The sequence below is a fragment of the Stegodyphus dumicola genome, chromosome X1, assembly GCF_044657685.1.
Source record: "Stegodyphus dumicola isolate Sdum_Otavi_A_Nest chromosome X1, ASM4465768v1".
In the NCBI taxonomy this organism is placed as follows: domain Eukaryota; kingdom Metazoa; phylum Arthropoda; class Arachnida; order Araneae; family Eresidae; genus Stegodyphus; species Stegodyphus dumicola.
The window spans coordinates 48,690,113-48,708,332 of NC_140780.1; the positions used below are offsets into that span (position 1 = coordinate 48,690,113).

The following is an 18,220-nucleotide window of genomic DNA, read 5'->3' on the forward strand; positions in this document are numbered from 1 at the left end:
TTTACTGGTCAGGTATGACAAATGACATTGAGCAGCTTGTTTCCAAATGTGAAATATGTGAAAAATTCAGAAATAGAAATCAAAAAGAACCTCTAATGCAACATGAAATTCCAACTAAACCATTCGAAAAAATTGCCCTTGATATCTTGCAATTTGGTAATCAAAATTACTTAGTAGTTATCGATTATTACTCTAAATGGATTGAGGTTTCTAGCATAAAAGATAAGACCGCAAATGAAATTATGATAAAGTTAAAATGCATCTTTGCCAGGTATGATATTGCAAATGAAGTCGTTTGCGACAATAATCCCTGTAATAGCTACTTATTTAAGAAATTTGCTGAAGATTGGGATTTCGAACTTAAATTTAGTAGCCCCAGATATCCTCAAAGTAATGGGTTGGCTGAAAAAGCTGTAGGAATAGTGAAAAATATCATGAGGAAAGTGCAAGATATAATGTAGGCTTAATGGAATATCGAAATACCCCAATTAGTGGAATAAATTTGTCTTCTGCACAACTGTTACTTAATAGAAGATTAAGCACAAAATTACCTATCAGTAATAAATTGTTAAATACTAAGATAAACAAACCTTATTCTAAATTTCGTGCACTTCAAGCTAGGCAAAAATATTATTATGATAGAATCGCACAGAAACTGCCTGAGTTAAAAACCTGGAGATAGTATAACCTTGTTCAACTTTAGAACTGGGCAATGGGATAAAGGTGAAATAATTTCAAAACATAAAGCTCCTAGATCCTATATTGTAAGAAATTCAAATGGGAAAATATTGCGAAGAAACAGACGCCATATAAAATTTTCAAAATCACCTTACAAAGTTAATAATAATTATGATGATATAGTATTAGACAAAGAGGAAAATTCAAATGGAAGCCCTGAGAATGTTTCTGTGCTTGTTAATATAGGAAATCAACAGAATAATCTATCCAATAGTACAATAACAAGAAGTGGACGGTTGATTAGACAACCTTCAAGATATAGAGGCTTTGTCACGGAATAAAATAATGTAACGTATTGCATATATCATTTTTATGTAACTTTTTTTGTTATTGTATGTCATATTGTAAATATACTTGTATTGATATTATTTGGTATTTTTATTATTGTTTATAAACTGGAGGAAGGGATGTGATGTATATTTAAAATAACTTTAACTTTAATGGCGCTTATGCTATGCGATTCCGTTGTTGTGATGCACGTGTTACTGTGCTAGCTGAATGTCATGTGAACTGTTTAAAATTGTAATAATGAAATTTTGAATTCTTGAGATATACTCATTAGTTGAGTCTTCTTTTAAAGTACAGAAGTAATTAAATTCAAGAAACTACACAAGAAGTTACAAAGACATCCATACGACATTCACATCCACATCACAATGCGACATTTCTGGGACGTTGTGCCGTGGTCACAAATGTAATGAGAAGAAAATGCAGCATTGAGAGGTCACTGCAACGTCATAGCAACTAAGTGTGCTGTGTGGGTATAGATAAGACTCAAGCAATCATTTTTACCAAGAAGAACAAATTCAATAAAAATCTGCAACTTTACGGAAAAGATATCCTATGGGCCAAGTATCTTGGGGTGATCCTCAGTAACACTTTCTCATTGTACCCACACATAACATCTATCCTTAAAACGTTTAGAATTAGTAAAGCTACACTTCACCCCTTAATTTCTCGAAACAGTGTAATTTCAATAGATAACAAGTTGCTTATTTGTAAAACTGCATTGCGTCTCATACTATGTTATGCCTGCCCGGTTTGGGCATATTCATGCAAATCATATAGGAAAAAGTTACAGCAGGCACAAAATTGTGTCCTAAGACAGATCAGCAACTCGCCCTGGTACGTTCTAAATCAAAAACTTCGTGATGAATTAGGCATTGAAGAACTAAAATATTTTTATAGCCGGCTTGCTCGGAATTTTTATGCTAACCTCGCAAATATCAACAACTTTGTTATAAGGGTCTACGATTATGATGTAAATGACCCAAATAATTGTAAACGGTCTATGGCCATACTTAGTACTCATATTGTTTAATTTGATTTACTTTACCTGTACTGTATTTTATGACTTTTGCTATGATTTAAGTGCACCAGTTTTCTCACACTATCTGTATTGTATGTATTACATGTATCTTTAGGACTCAAGCCAGCTCTTTTCCCCTTTCTCAGCTCTTCGACAAGGAGTAGTGTCCTTGACCCAGGCACCCTGGTGTTACACCGCTTCTGAGTCTTACTATTGATTGTATTTTCATGGTTCGATGGTAGCCAACTTTTACGGTCTACGAGATAATATGTAAGTACTTAACGGTGTTCTTTGAATATGTATGCGATAAATAAATGTTATTTTGCCAATTTTACAGTAGTACTTTTGGATTTTAGACAACGGCAGCACCCCGCCCCAACGTCAAACACCCGAAGGATCAAGTAAACATTTACCTTATTTTTTATTGCTTTGAACTGTATTTGGTTTCGATTTTGATGCGCGCAAAATTTTTGCCTGGTGGAGCTCAATAATTTTGACTAGCCGATTACGTAATTCAACTTCAACTCGCAATGGCTACTAGAAATGAATGTTGCAGGGGTCGTCTGATAAAACTTGGAGAGTGGTGTTGCGGGTAGTAATACGTATTAAGTTGTTATGTCATTTAGTCTTTATTTCAGATTTTGTAGAAAATGCCTCCTACAATTATGAAGAGTATAAGCTCAAAATGTTCCCTTTGTGTTCGTCTGTTTAAGTGGTTTCCAGTTTTGTTTATTGCTACGATCGTTGCGTGGTCGTATTATGCCTATGTGATACAACTTTGCTTCTGTAAGTAATGAGTATATAATTTATATATTACAACTTATTATCCTTTTATGATTAAAGAGTATATGTTTACATCCTGTCATATTGAACCCTGAGAATAAACAGACTCATTTAAATGATTGTCTTGCTTATGTTACCAGTAGAATCGGAATTAAAAGTTCAAGTAAAATCCTACTGAAAGTGAGAAATAGATATCTTAAGTTAAAAATATGTGTTAAGTCAGTATTCATGCGTTATGCAGCTGTCAAATGAAACAACGACTGAAATGCATTGTGGAAGGTACCTTTTTTCGTTTGCTATATATTCTTTTTGTGCGAATTTGAATTTTTTTTTTTTTTAACTTTTTGCCGTATGTGTACAGATTTATCTGAAGTATTTTAGTTCATGTTAACTTAACTAAAATTTTTCTCTGTTCTAAGTATTTTTAATGAATGGATAAATTTAAACAGAACTGCAAATTTAATATCGTACTTATTATATAATTCAGCATGTAAAGAAATTTTTATTTCTCCTTACAGAATTTTATGTGTATAATGTATAATGATTGCATTTTTTTTCTCCTGTGGCTTTCTATTTAGAAATACTACTGTTGCAATATGATTGTGACTTTTTAAAAAATATAAATTTAGCATATTGCAGCGTAAATGCGCATATTTATCCACATTTAGAATAAGTACCTAACTGTATAAGGCACTGAGAGCTTTCCCCCCCCCCCTTGGAGCTAGCCATATAGTATAGATGATGGAGATCTGAAGGCTACATTTAGTTTAGCAGATACATTTGAACTTCATGCAAATGCCAACTATGCTAATAGGAAAAAAATTCTTTTTTTAAATGTCTAAATTTTAAATTTTAAAAGTAAAATAATGTAGAAGACATTTTGATTAGGTTTTTGAAATAAAAGTGGACTTTTCATTTGAAATGAATAAAGCAAAAAGCCAGCAACTTGTACCTAAATAAATTATGTGTAGACTTATATTTTAATATTAGTTATTCAAAACCTTTAAGTTAAATGCTGTTTTTACAGAGTGTGCTTGGTTGTCAAATGAGTTTGACAGTTACTATATTTGTTTTAGTTGGAAACTGGTGTTGTAATAAAATCTGCAGAAGAAAGGTTTATGAATATGACCAGGTTGAAGAAATTACTAATTATCAGGTGTCTTGTCCTGTAATCAGTGGTTCTTAGTGATTTGAAATCGATGAATGTATTTTGTTCATTATCTGCATTCATAGCAAAAATCCTAAAACCTAAATTAATGTAAAACTTGAAGGCAGATAGTTTCTTGTAAGTAACTTGTGAGTTTTTAAAATTAATATTGATTTTGCTCAGCAATAATGTTAGCTAATTGGGATTTGAGAATATCGGTGACAATTTAAATTGACAGTTTCCTATTTTGATGATTCGCCGTTTTGTTTGAATCTAAAAAATGGTGTTTTCATGAAATGAGTCGTAGCTGCTGTTCAGGCACATTTTATTCTCAATGACCTCTGTGAAGCTAATTATTTTTGATGATATATGGAACTCTGATGCAACGGAGACTTGCTTGAAGTCTTGACAGATGTCAACTCCTGACAGCCAGTATGCAACATAGTTATATACTTGCTTACATTACATTTTAGAGAGTATTTTTTAGGAGCTTTGAGGTTTGTGTTCTGCTGTATTAGGTAATATTTATATGATATCAAAAAATTATGCAGTATTTTAGAACTAAATATGAATTAATTTTATTATCATATTCAGATTTTAAAAAAGAAAGTATGCACATAATGACGATCAAATCTGCTGTGGAATATAATGTAATTAAACTTTATGCGTAAATAAATTAATGACTACTATACTTTTTAATCTTTGAACTTTTCAATAATTAATTTAATTTTGAATCTTACTCAAATTAGATGCATGAAATTTTATGTAAAAAAAAAAAAAATAAGCACTACATTTCATAAATTAATTTTAAATAATAAAAGCACCGTTAATAAATTTAATAATCTGCACTTCTACCAACAAATTGCGAACTTGCTGCTGACTTTGGAGAATGTTCGCAAACTTGCTGGCAATTATTTTTTTTAGCAAACTAATGTGTGAAAGATAAAAGCCATTTTGAAATTGTTTCTGCACTAAGAATTCCATACAAAGGGCAATGAATAATTCTGATTTAAAAAACAATATTAATAAAACACTTAACTTTTCTAAGAAATCCTCCTGTTTTGTGTTGTTCTTCGCATATGAACAGTGCTTTGTTGTTGCTTCAAAAGAAAATGAGAGAATTGCACAGATTGAGCATCTGTACAGTTTCAGCATTTCGCATTGATCAAACCGATCATGTGCTACAAGCATCCGTAGGTTGCCACATAAACACTTATTCTGTACTTGCATATTATCGCAACCACCTTGGCCGGTCTGTTGAATTTTACAGAAGGAAAAGAACAGTTTTTTTAATTGTAAAAAAGTATATATTACATGCCTATATTTATTTTAAGTTTCAACTATATTACAAGAAACAATCGGTAAAACTGATTGCGAACTACTTTTATTATTATTATTTTTTTTTTTAATATTATGGTGGAAATTTCATTGCAATCACTTTGAGAAAGGATTTTTTCAAAGTAGAATTCCTGTAGAAGTTTCATCTCTGTTTCTTCTATCGTAGGAAAATCTCACAAGCACAAATTTTTAAATTGAGTTTAAGCTAAAAAAATAGTGATAATTTTTCCATAAAAGCTCATAATGTTTTTGAAAAATTACGGGTTGATATGTAACTATTTTGGTGACATATTGCTGTGCCGCATAAATACTTTTTTTTGGGGGGGGGAGATAATCCGAAAGTACTAAAAAATTTTACTGACAGCTGTCAAGAAAATCTGTTGTTATTACAGTCAAAAGTCGTTAATCCGGACTCATCGGGACTTCGGCGATTCCGGATTATAGATTGACAGTTTAAATCTGGTAAGATGGCATGCAGAAATTATAAAATTAAAAATATCAAAACGTAATTTATGAAATAAAGAGCAATTATGATCTAAAGGGTATCAAAATTTACAAAAAGGAAAAGTTAAATATTTATTTGTTTACTTTATTAAACATTTCTTTCAATGTAAGTTGTTTAATTTGCTCCGTTTCATGTGATAATACTTTCTCTTTAATTCTATTAAACAGACATAATTTCTTGTTTAGTTACAAAGTTCCGCTGTTCAAGTCCTCTAATTGCTGTGTCGAGAGTACCGACTAATTTGTCAATGGAAATTTTTTCGTTTTCAATAACCTCTGAGTCACTTTCTTCACTATCGGAAGCGAATTATAATGACAAGGAACTTGATTTAAATCATATCAAAGACAGAATACATCGAGATGAAGTACTACATTTAGTAAAGAATTATAAGCCAAATAAAATAAAAACATCTGCTCTGAAGATAAGCATAGTGCTGACAGATCAACTTCCAATTCATTGCGCGCCGTGTCGTTTCCCTCCCCCCCCGCAGAGCAGCGTGAAATTGATAAACATATTTCGAAATGTATAGATAATCAAAGGATATATGCCTTTATCCATTTTTTACAGCAATTCCACTTTTTGTTTAATGGATTTCGAAAAATACTTTCGCTTTGTATATCAATATATATCGGAAATTCTATTTGATGTAATCGGAAGTTCAAACTTACTTTTATAAAATTGCTCTAACAGTCTGCAAAAAATAATAAGCCGGATCCAATTCGAAGATTAAGGAACAATGCAATCTGCAACATTAACTGAAATAAATAATTAGATAGTTTTAGCTTATACCGTCCGTTATACATTAAACGCGCATGCGGAAACGTATTATGCGCATGCGCACATGTATATTTGCAGCCGTAAAGGTCTTACGCGCAAACGCCTATGGGCATGCGTGAACGCCACACATGCACAGAAAGTTTTTAGCTTTGAGGTCCGGATTATGGGTGTCCGAATTAACGACTTTTGACTGTATTATTATTATTTATTTATTTATTTATTTTTTATTTTTTTTATTTTGATATACAGTACAAAGTCCGTAATTTGGAATGGTCTATAATCCGGACCTCGCAGCCACAAACTTTATGCATGCGCATGTTGAAAGAAATGTTTAATAAAGTATACAAATATTAAGCTTTTTTTTTGTAAAATTTGATACCCTTTAGATCATAATTTCTCTTTATTTTATAAATTACAGTTTCATATTTTTAATTATATAATTTCTGCATGTCATCTTACCAGATTTAAAATGATGATCTATAATCCGGAAAAACCCCTAATCCGGAATTGCCTAAGTCCTGACAAGTCCTGATTACAGACTTTGTACTGTATACGTGATTTCAAATATAATGCTTGTATACCGCACAAAAGAAAATGCAACAGTTCTGTAGCTCCCGTTCTATTGGGCCGATTGATGAAATTCAAATTGCATTTTTCATGTCTCGAAAGCGTGACTTAAGATATATATTAGATTTATATATAGCATTATTTTAACATAGGTATTTTTACACAAATCGAACTTTTCTTGAAATAACATATCAATTTCCTTATTTCGATTCTATGACTCAGATTATGCTAGATATTAAATTTTGTAATTTTTGGTGAGAAATTTAAAAACTTAGCAGATACTAATCCAGAAGTCGAACAACAAAAATCGGGGTTATATTTTTAAATAATAAATCTTCCATTGGAGAACTGGATTTTCTAGAGGCATTTCACAGTCAAAAAAAAATCTTTCTGTTATAGTTAATGATCCTAATTCCAATCCATCTCTGTCTTCGGCCTTTAAAAAAAATTATGTTTTAGTTCTGGTTTTTATCAACAGATGGCGCCACTAGCTTATTTTCTGTCCAGGCTTTCTTATCTTATCTAATCATTATATCCTATCTCATTCATCTGTGCTTTTGCAGCTGAGGATGGTGATTCGGTAAAACCATCGAAACGAGTCCTGTGAAAATTTTAAAATATAACACTGATTTGTTTTGTTTTCACTTCTGAATTAGTATTTGTTCGCCATGTTATTGGGTCTTAACTTGGCAAATTTTTTTCAGGTTGCGCCAAGAATTCACTTGGCGGAATTCTTTATTTATAGTAACCTACTTAATTTCCTTATTTTTCATTGGTGCGCAAGATGAAAAAAGGTCCATCGTTCATTCTTTCAAAAAATTTTATCAAAGTGCATAAACCACATTATCCTTATTATCACTTATATTAAATATGCCAAATTTCAAAACACGCCAAAATGTGAATTTACGTATACCTTGGGAAATTTTGAATAAAAAACTCTTCATTTTTTGTAGATATGCTTAGAAGCACACTTCTTTAAGATGATGTTAAAAATTTTAAAGGTTATAATACAAAAATTTTTTTAAAAAATTAAAAATGTGCGAATTATATTTAGATTAAACTTAAGTATTGAATTATGGAAGAAGGAATTAAGTAAGTTTAATAAAAAAGAGATATTAATAAATATATATCAAATTCAATTAACATAAAGGAGCTAAAATTTTCAGAGCTAATTTTTTAAAAACTATTTGTGCGACTTTTACAAAACTTGGCAGTTTGGCATAATTTGAGTCGTAGACTCTTAAAATATGGAAAAAAAATTATATGTCATTTCAAAAAAAGTCTGATTTTTGTGTCAAAATACCTATATTCAAACAATGCTGTATATAAATCTAATACATATATGTCACATTTTCCAGACATGAAAAATGAAAGTTGAATTTCGTCAGTCGGCCCAGTAGAACAAGAGATATAGAACTGTCCCCCTCTTTTTTTTTTTTTTTTTTTTTTTTTTTTTTTGTGCAGTGTACTTACATCATCTTTTGTGAAAATTTATTTATTTCAGTATTTTAAATTAAATCGTTATACATTTTGACAAAGATCAATTTTTTTATATCTTTCAATATTGCACATGTTTCCAGCAAGTAAATTTGTCTAGTTTCTTCTCTGCTTACTGTACTTTATTTAAACTGCTAAATCTATCCTTATTTTCAATTTTTTTTTTAGGGGGGGGGGGAATATACTTCAAGTTTCCCTTTGACAATTTTTTGGCACCATTCCTGTTTACATGCGACGCTCTCCCAAGTAAAATGGCATCCAAAACTACTCATATATGCGTCCTCAGGTCGCCAAACATTTTTGGCGAGAAACTCCATGCCACCATATTATTACCTGAATTTTTTGTCTACGTTTCGAATTTTAAGCCTAAAATGTCTCCAAAAAGGCTATTTTCGCACATGCAAAAACCAGGTTTGGAAGACACAATTTAAGCTAAAAATCCGAAACAAAAACAAAAAATTTAGATAGCAAAAACGCGAAGTTTCTAACCAAAAATATTTGACAAAAATCGATGTACACAACGATTTGCTTTAACTTAAAAAAACATCTACAAATTGCACATTCTAGGCAGCGAAGGACTCTATAAACTACATACACCTCGCTTCATTAAATGAACATAACAACAATACATTTCAAAGAATACCATATACACAGCATTCTGTTTAAACTTTAAAAAAATCTACGGATTGCACAATCCAAGCATTGTGCACAAATCAACCAAATAAACTAAACTAAATTACAAACAATTCAAAAAATGACAATAACAACAGAAATTTATAGTAAAAAAACAATGAACATAACATTCTACAAAATAAAAACAGTAAAATAAAATGCACTTACCATAATACATTCCTGAATAAAATTTCACCAGTCACACATCATCTCTGAACAAAAGGGCCACAATTTTTTTATATCGCATGTCTTTCTGAGATTTAAAATTTTGAAAGTAACAATAAAAACTTCCTCCAACGTTAACTTACTACACTAAAACCACAATCCAAATCTTAAACTCCGCTGACAGCCACATACTTTACCAGCAACCATTTGACTGCAAATCCACACAAGAACTATCAGAAACGCCCTTTGTCATCCGAGTTCTCATAGCAGCTCCGCATTTCAGACTCCATTTTAAAAGTCCCACAGAAATTCCAAAAATACGCTTCAATCCTCATAAACACACCCGTGAACAAAAGTCTCATTAACAACTCCAACATTGTACCTTTTAATACTAAATTTATTTTCCACAAAATCTAAAATATATGACTGAAATCTTGCCACCACATCTATCATTGCAACATAGGCCATTTCTAAACACACACGACATGAACCAACAAGCAATTAAACCACTCCAGCAAAAGATTTTTCAAGGTCAACAGGGTTGCCATACAACACACAATCCCGCCAAAAACTGTGTTTATTACTTTTAAGGGACAATTAGTTGTGGTCACTTACATAATTATTTGCATTAATTTATCTGCAACTGCATGTAAAATTAAACTTCTGTGCACATGAAATTTGCAAGTTAAGCGATTGACATGTTGCTCAGTTCATGCATTTTAAAATCCAGGTGTCTAGTGTTGTTCAGAAGTAATATCATTTCTGAGCTGCATCAGTATTCATAAGTTATTATTGAAAAGCGTCATTCAAGCGAAGGGTAATTAGTAGCCTGGGGGAGGGAATAGATGCTGGTCACACAATACCTGATTGTCCTTCGAAGTATTGTATCAGAAAGTTTGAATAACTTTTTTAAACAATTAATCAGTTAGTAGACAGCCTAGCCAAAAGCAAATATCTGCATCCTAAGACTTCATTTCTAGATCATTAAGATACTCCAGTATATTCTGAAGACGTAGCTAAAGTAACATTGCATTAATCTCGCAATGTGTATAGAGTGAACATTTCTATTCTTAATTCTTGGGAATGGGAAGCAAAACAATTGTACTTATGTGCTCTTTCTACATATGTTATCTAACATGGCTTCAAAAAATGGAAAAAATTAACTATTATTTAAATTAATTATAAAATTATAAAAAGTTAATGTAATTCGTGTAATGGAAATTTGAAAAGCTTAGTTATAGAAATTTAGGGCAGAAATTTGGAGTAAGTAAAAATTCAGTTAGTCATATGTTAAAAGATAGACAAGAAATAAAAATATTATGGATTACTAGTTCAGATGAACATTCCAAGGTTGTAAAATTTAGAAAATTTGAAGCATGTAATATTTCTACAATACTTGTTCAATTGGTTGTGTTTTACGAGAGCAAACAATATTCCAAGAAGAGGCAAAAGAAATTTCGAGAAGTCTAGCACTGCAGAACTTTGGAGCATCAAATGTTTGGCTAGAAAAATTTAAGCAAAGACATAACGTTACCTTTAAGACTATTTGTGATGAAGGAAAATCAGTACATATGTAACATATAACAGACTGGATTAAAAAGCTAAATAAAATTTATCGAGGATATGAGGCTAAAAACATCTACAGTGCAGATGAAACTGGATTATTTTGCCAAATGAAACTGTGTTTCAAAGGAGAAAAGTGCAATGGTGTAAAAGCTCCAAGGAATGTCCCACTGTGCTACTTTGTTGTAATATAGAGGGAAAGTTTGTGCAACCACTTGTAATTAGAAAAGCCAGAAAACCAAGATGCTTCAAATAAATCAATCCAAAAGTTGCATCGGTCCATGGGCATCAGAATAAAAAGCCGTGGATGATTCAAAGCATAATGTCAGAATGGTTGATTACTGTTGATGAAACAGTGTTAAAAAAGAAAAAAAAGGAAAGTTCTGCTATTTCTTGATAATTTGCCAGGCCATGCAACAAATGTAAAACTGAACCCACTTAACCTTTTGCCGGGGGCCGGGACATATGTGTCCCGAAGTAAGTATACAGCAACTGGGGTCTCGGGACAGTTTGTCGTTGGTGGCAGGAGTAGGAATTCTAGCACTTGAGGCTTGATGACTATTTTATGACACCCCGTAGAGTGCGTTCTTTAGTGGGATTCTGCTAATGGATTGGGGAAAATTGTCCGTGTTTTGAATTCACATGTGTTGCTGACAAATTTGGTATCTTCTAGGAAATATTTTGTTGAGAGAAGAAAATAAAAAGAATAATTTGTTACTTCGATTCACATGCGTTTGCATTTTCAGGTTTTTTCCTGTGCAAATATGGCTTGGAGGTCAAATATCTAAGAAATTTTATTTATTTTTTTTAAGTTTGACTGCTAAAATTCTTTGGAAATTATTTTAAAAGCTTAAATGTAGTTAAAAATGCATAATTTTTTCAGTTATTTCTGATTAAATTCTTTTTAATTTGGTTTCAATTCGAATTTGAAATTGTCTTTGTTTCATTCTTTTCATAAGTGTTTCTACCACATTATTCCATTTTTTTAATGTGCATGTTAAGGCAGTGTAAATAAATATAAATGTTTCAGGTGATGAAAATTAATTTTAATGTTATTTCTAAATGATATACATTCCACGATTACTGCTCACTTGAGTGAAATTTTGGTTTGTTATATTCTAAATGAAAACTAGCGGCCGAGTGGATAATATTTCTTTAACTCTGATAATTTAACCTGGATTCAAATTCTGATGAACGGATTGACTGCATGAACTTTTCTTGTTCTCTCACATATAATTAGGGTATATCAGCCAATTTTTTTTAAGGCGCTCCACGATAGCCCCTTTCACTAAGGTAGATAACTCTTTCTTTAATCCGACAAATAAAAATAAAATTATATTCAAAATAAGAAAGCTAAACTTATGAGCGTTTCCTTTTATGAATAATTTTGATGACAAAATGAATTTTAATTGTGTGACAAATGAAATATAAATTTTTACTAAAGCAATTATTATAGAACATTTTCTAATTCAAAAAGTTTGAAAACTTATTAATTTATCCGTTATTATATGTTTGCATCTATAATGTCATATCTATATCAATTAGTTCAAAAATTTGACACTGTTTAGGTTAATTGAATATGAAGAAGCACACGAAGGCTGCCTACCTAAAGAAAAAGATGCCTTCGTAGGGATCTTTTAGAGGAAATTGGCTCGAACTCATGTTTCACATGAGGGAAACTATGAAAACCGACCATGCGGCCAGCTCGATCGACTGACGTCGAACTAACAGTATTCAGCGGCCTTGACCACTCATTTGCTAGTAGCGTTCAGAAAGTAATTCATTTTACATGAGAACTGTGTTTTGGAGGGAATCAAATTTAGATATTGAAATACCAAGCATGTATACAGGAATTCAGATGTGTACCACTTTTTAGTTCCCTGAATTTATTCCTCAGTGCGAATCTTCATTAATATTCATCAACTCAGTACGAATCTTCATTCCCAGCTTCATTACTCCCAAAGAAAGCAAGTGTAAATAGCTTGAGATCTGAAAATTTCGTATAACAGTTTGATACCTCAAAGGTGATTTTGAAAATGCATTCTGAAAATGTAGATCATAAAAAACTGAACAAATATTTCGCTATTCAACAAAGATGTTTACTTTCTGAAATAGCGATGCGTTCCTGTATATGCAATTCTGCATTCAAAGAAAAAATGGTGTAGCAATATAAATTATCAAACAGTTATCAAACAAAGTAATATCTTATATCACTAAGTGATAAAACAAAATTTTTGTTACTGAGTACATTAAAACTCAACAAGGATTTTATTTTCTAAAGCTCCAGGGTTTGCATCTGCATTTCTTTCTTGAACCAAAAACTATGAAGCAGTTAAAAAAATTGAACATCTTATATGCCTGATGTAAAGGCAGATCAACTCTGGGATCGCTATTTGCAACGCCACATGGAAGAAAAATAAATAAAAAATTTCTTAGTTCATGCATTGTAAATTTTTAGTGCAGTACAAATGCAGTGACCAATTTCTATTTCTCCAGTAATGAATATTACCAGAGGTGTAAAACTAATAACACTCATTTTGGAATCCGGAAATGCTTTTTAGTAAAGTTTTTAGTTTCTTTGTAGTAAACAAACTCTATTTAATTTGCTCTTCAACATCAGAATAATAATGCTATTAAAAATGAAAATGTATGTATTGTTTGCTGGAAATGTTTGAATATTTTAACTCGCTGAATTCTTGATACGATGACAAGTGAATGTATTTAACTCCGATTGCTTCGCTTATTTTTTTAGTACATAATCTATGTGCAAGTTTAAAAAACTATTTTAATCATAAAATGGAACACTTTTTAGAACAAAATTTTATAGTTGTAGCATACATTTCATCTGAAGAAGATAAAATAATATTTTTCCCCCCTTTGGAAAACTGCATTCATCTACCTGCAATGTGAAAGTGATTAGTGCATCCCGCATTCTAACGCCTAGGACATTGGAACTGGATTGAAAGGAAATCATGACAGTTTCCCTGCCTGCCCGACAAAAGAGCTAGTCGTCAAGACTCTATTCGATAATTTTTCCCCCTTTGCATAACCACTGAGTCAAGAGCCCCCAATGAAGGTACACAACTGATTTTCGAGCCCACGCGAAAAGGTTAATGCAATGTTAGTGTTACAGCCTTTGGACCAAGGTAGAAGCTTTAAAGTTCATTACAGAAAACGGCATGTTTCTTTGTCTAGCTGCTTGTAGAGAGAGCCTGCTGAATGCGTCAGTATATTGAGTGCCATGCAGTGGATAATAAAGGCTGTTAAATCCTTATCACAAAGTTGTGTTAGCATTGTTTTAAGACAGCAGGCTCTGAAATTCCACTTTCAAGTGCCATCTGAAATTATTGAATTGTTTCAACCTGGCAATCTTTGGCAAAGCTCGCATGAAGGAATATTTAGAAATTGATGAAAATTTGTGTATTAAAGACACTAATGATGACTTCAACTCTTTTCTTTCAACTGTACTCGATGATGTAAGCTTTAACAAAAATAGCATGAAAAGCAGCAAGGAAGACAAAAAAGACCCAAACAAAAATTGTGACATAAAACAATACAGATGCTCTAAAATACGCCTCCCAATTAAAAAAAATCATTATAATTGTTAGTGACAGTGAAGATTATCAGTGACATTAACATGTGGGAAAATATATTTACAGTGCACAGATTTTTCAAAAAACTCATTATGGATTACTTTCAATAAATTTTTTATAAGTACAAACTGTATTGTTCATTTCAGACATTTTTGCAATAATTAAACTTTTGAATTAAAAATTTTAATTTTTCATTAAATTCAAATAAATACCTGTGACTATTTTACATACTTATATGTCATTTATTTAAAGCTTGATACAACCAGAATTCTAATTAATTTTTTTTAATATGTACCCTCTGAAGAAAGGACACCTCTATTTAAGAGGCAAAATGTTTAGTCAGGTGGGTGTCCCTAATTGGAAGGTATTACTGTATATATGTGTTGTATGTGTAGATAGCTTGATGTCCTGGATCTTGATACAGATCTTCTTCTTCATTCTTGGTACATCATCTATTTATGGGTGTGATAAGCACCCCCACAATTTTACATAACTTATCACATCTTTAAACAGTAGACGATACAGGAAAGCAAGGAAAAATATGCTAATAGGGTAAAATAGAATAGAAAAGTATGTATTCAGCAACTGGGGGTATTTATACAGTTGGTTCCTCTGCTTAACCTTTGAACTGTAGTTTGTAAAGAGCCGTCACATTGCAGATGACATAATGTAGATTAATTTTCAGGTGACACTATTAGTTTTAAGACAGGAAGGGAACATAGCCAAATTAAAATGAGGAATTATTTTATATCTTGCATATATATACACAAATATGTGTGTAAAAATTGCAACACCTTGAAAAAATTATGCAAATTGAACCAAACTTACTGGAAATGTAAAGTGATGCAATACATGCAAATGATTACAATTACAAAGTGATTGTGCATGCGGGGAATGAGAACCAGCTGCTTGTTCCATGTATATAAAAGTTGCCTTGAAATCTGTTTATCATCCTTTGTCTTTGGTGAATGTTTAAGTAGTGGTCAGTATGCCTCGTCAATAGCAGAGGTGCCATACCAACAACTAACGGAGTTCGATCGAGACTGCATCATCAATATGCGAAAAGATGGACATTTATGTCGAGGAAACGCAACCTGCACACGCCATAATGCCACCCCAGTGCTGCATGTTTCAAGAAATGGGCAGAGGAGAAAGAAACAAAGCAAAATCCTGGCAGTGAGGCACGCAAAAGCTCAATGGAATGGACCACAGACACCTCATCCGCATGGCTTTAATGGATTGTACAGCATCCTCTCATATGTTAGCACAGCATTGGAGCATGGCAATAGGTGTTGTGTTGTCTAGCTTCATGGTTCATCACCGTCTGCTGCAGCATGAACTGCATGCAAGGGTTTCTCTACACTGGATTCTCCTGCAATCAGACACCTCGGACTTCAACTGACGTAGCAGCACAGTGCGTGGCCTGCCCTGTGGCAACAAGTTGTTTTCTACAATGAATCTCTATAATCTGGAGTACAATGATAGAAGAGCACGTGTCAGACATTACAGAGGGGAATATTTGCTTCCACAGTGTGTTATCCAATGTCATAATGCACAGACGCCTGGCATGGTAGCATGGGGAGTTACTGGGTGTAATTGTCAATCTTGTGCGGATTGCAGGCAACCTCAAGAGTGATCTCTATATAAGGGAAGTTGTGGTGCCAGAGGTCCTCCTTATTCTTTGATGAATTCTAAGCACTGTACTATGCAAGCCTTCTTTAGGGCACAACAGGTTTCACTTCTTCCATGGTCAGCTTATTCCCGAGATATGTCTCCCGTTGTGCAAGTCTGGGATTTCATTTTTCAGCGACTCAGTTGTACATTTGGTGGGGCAATACTGAACTTTGGTATCGAGTCAATGCCATGACGTGTGCAGGCTCTCGTCACTGAACATGAGGCACATAATGTACTGATCTCTGACACTTTTTCTTTTTGTTGTTGTTGTTTTTCAAATACGATTTGCATTTTTCACAAACAATAGTGTGTATATATAATTATAATTTTTATTAATTTATATATACATATATATGTATGTAGATTTATTTTTTAATATGATGTGAACGTTGCAATCTGTAACATTTTAACCCTCTTAGCGTTATGAACATAAAATTCTGTATAGAAGGGTGGCTTTCTTATTCATTACACAGGAAAATTTCTGCCATATGTTAATGTATCTCTTTGTCAACTTGGATGTACTGTGGCTCCCAAAACGTGTTCATACACTTAATGAGTTTCAGTGAAATACTGCTTTATTCATTAATAAAAATTAATATTTTATAATGACCGTTATCAAAGAGCGTCAACTAGTGCATTTCGACAGAGGATCTTAATATACAGTGCATGTACCCTTTCTCTCATTTTTTATCTCCTGATAGAAAAGAAGGGAAATATGTAAATATTGGGCTAGTTAATAAATATACAGTGATCCAACTTTTGGATAAACTCATCACAAATGTTGAAATATTAGTTAATAGTTAATCAAAGCCTAATTCTTCATCATGGAAATTACTGTCTTGGCCACTATTACAGAAATTCTAGAAAAATGGCAGCAAAGAAAAGGTGTTGCTGGATTTTTTGCCCTATTCTCATAGTATTGAAGGCAATGCAATGAACAAGGAGCTGTTGTTTAAACATTTTTGTCATTTGTGGGAGTCTTAAAGTTTGATGAAGTGGAAGCATTCATCACACTTCAGACTCCCAGAAATGATACAAGGACAGCATGCCTACATATTGGTCTATGATGCTTATGTGATTCCTCCTGTTAGAAGAGAAACATGCAATATAGAATTTTAAATTAAGGAAAAAAATGGGGAACCTTAGTTTGGGATAGATTTTAAATGAAACTGTCCAAGGGCAATCAGACGTAGATCCCTCTTCTCTAAATATAGATTTTAGCTTCTAAAAAACTGACCTAAGTCTAAACTTTTAAAGAAGTGCGATCTATGTCTAATTGCCCACAAAACCAATTACTTCCCATTGGACAGGTTATGTCTGATCACTTTTGAAATCGGTATCTTTTTTTAACCTTTCTATACCAGTCTAAATCTGCTTTTTTGTCTAATTTAAAGTGCCGACTAGAAACCGAGCATTAAAATTGTTGAATATTTGTAGTTCAACTCAAGTTCAGATCTGTGTAGATAAGCTAGCTGTATGGGATATAGAAACAGCATTAAAAAAAAAGGTGGCCTGAACAGTGACACAAAGCATCAGATGATTCTTCATCATTTATCTTTTTTATATACATATATACAGATTTAACTTTTTTTTTGTTTGTTTGTCTACGTCGGGTGTGCTGCGTTAACCATGAGGCCAATTATTATCGGCCAGGAGGGTTGCAGCATACTCGTAAACTAAACATATATACGGATGTCCTATTATAATGTGGACCAACCTTCTGGGAATCATACCTCCTTAATGAACCAATACATGGTTCATTCCCCTTTTTGTTAACCCTTTGACGTGCGCTATATTATTTTTATAATTTTTTTTTTTTTAACTAAAAACTCTAGAAATTGAATATTATGATCCTAGAAACAAGTAATATATGAATTTAAAAAAATCTACTC

At 32.4% G+C, this 18,220-nt stretch overlaps 1 protein-coding gene across 4 annotated transcripts in view; it reads left to right on the forward strand.

The window, feature by feature from the left end:
* Nucleotides 1-2,558: 2,558 nt before the first annotated feature.
* The window catches only part of LOC118191144 (palmitoyltransferase ZDHHC2), a 139,616-nt gene continuing 123,954 nt past the window's right edge, over nucleotides 2,559-18,220 (forward strand). For all 4 annotated transcript variants that reach the window (XM_035361945.2, XM_035361946.2, XM_035361947.2 and 1 more), the window contains exon 1: nucleotides 2,559-2,833. In XM_035361945.2, the coding sequence (XP_035217836.1) occupies nucleotides 2,698-2,833 (136 nt within the window). In that variant the 5' untranslated portion in view covers nucleotides 2,559-2,697. The remainder of the gene's footprint in view (nucleotides 2,834-18,220) is intronic.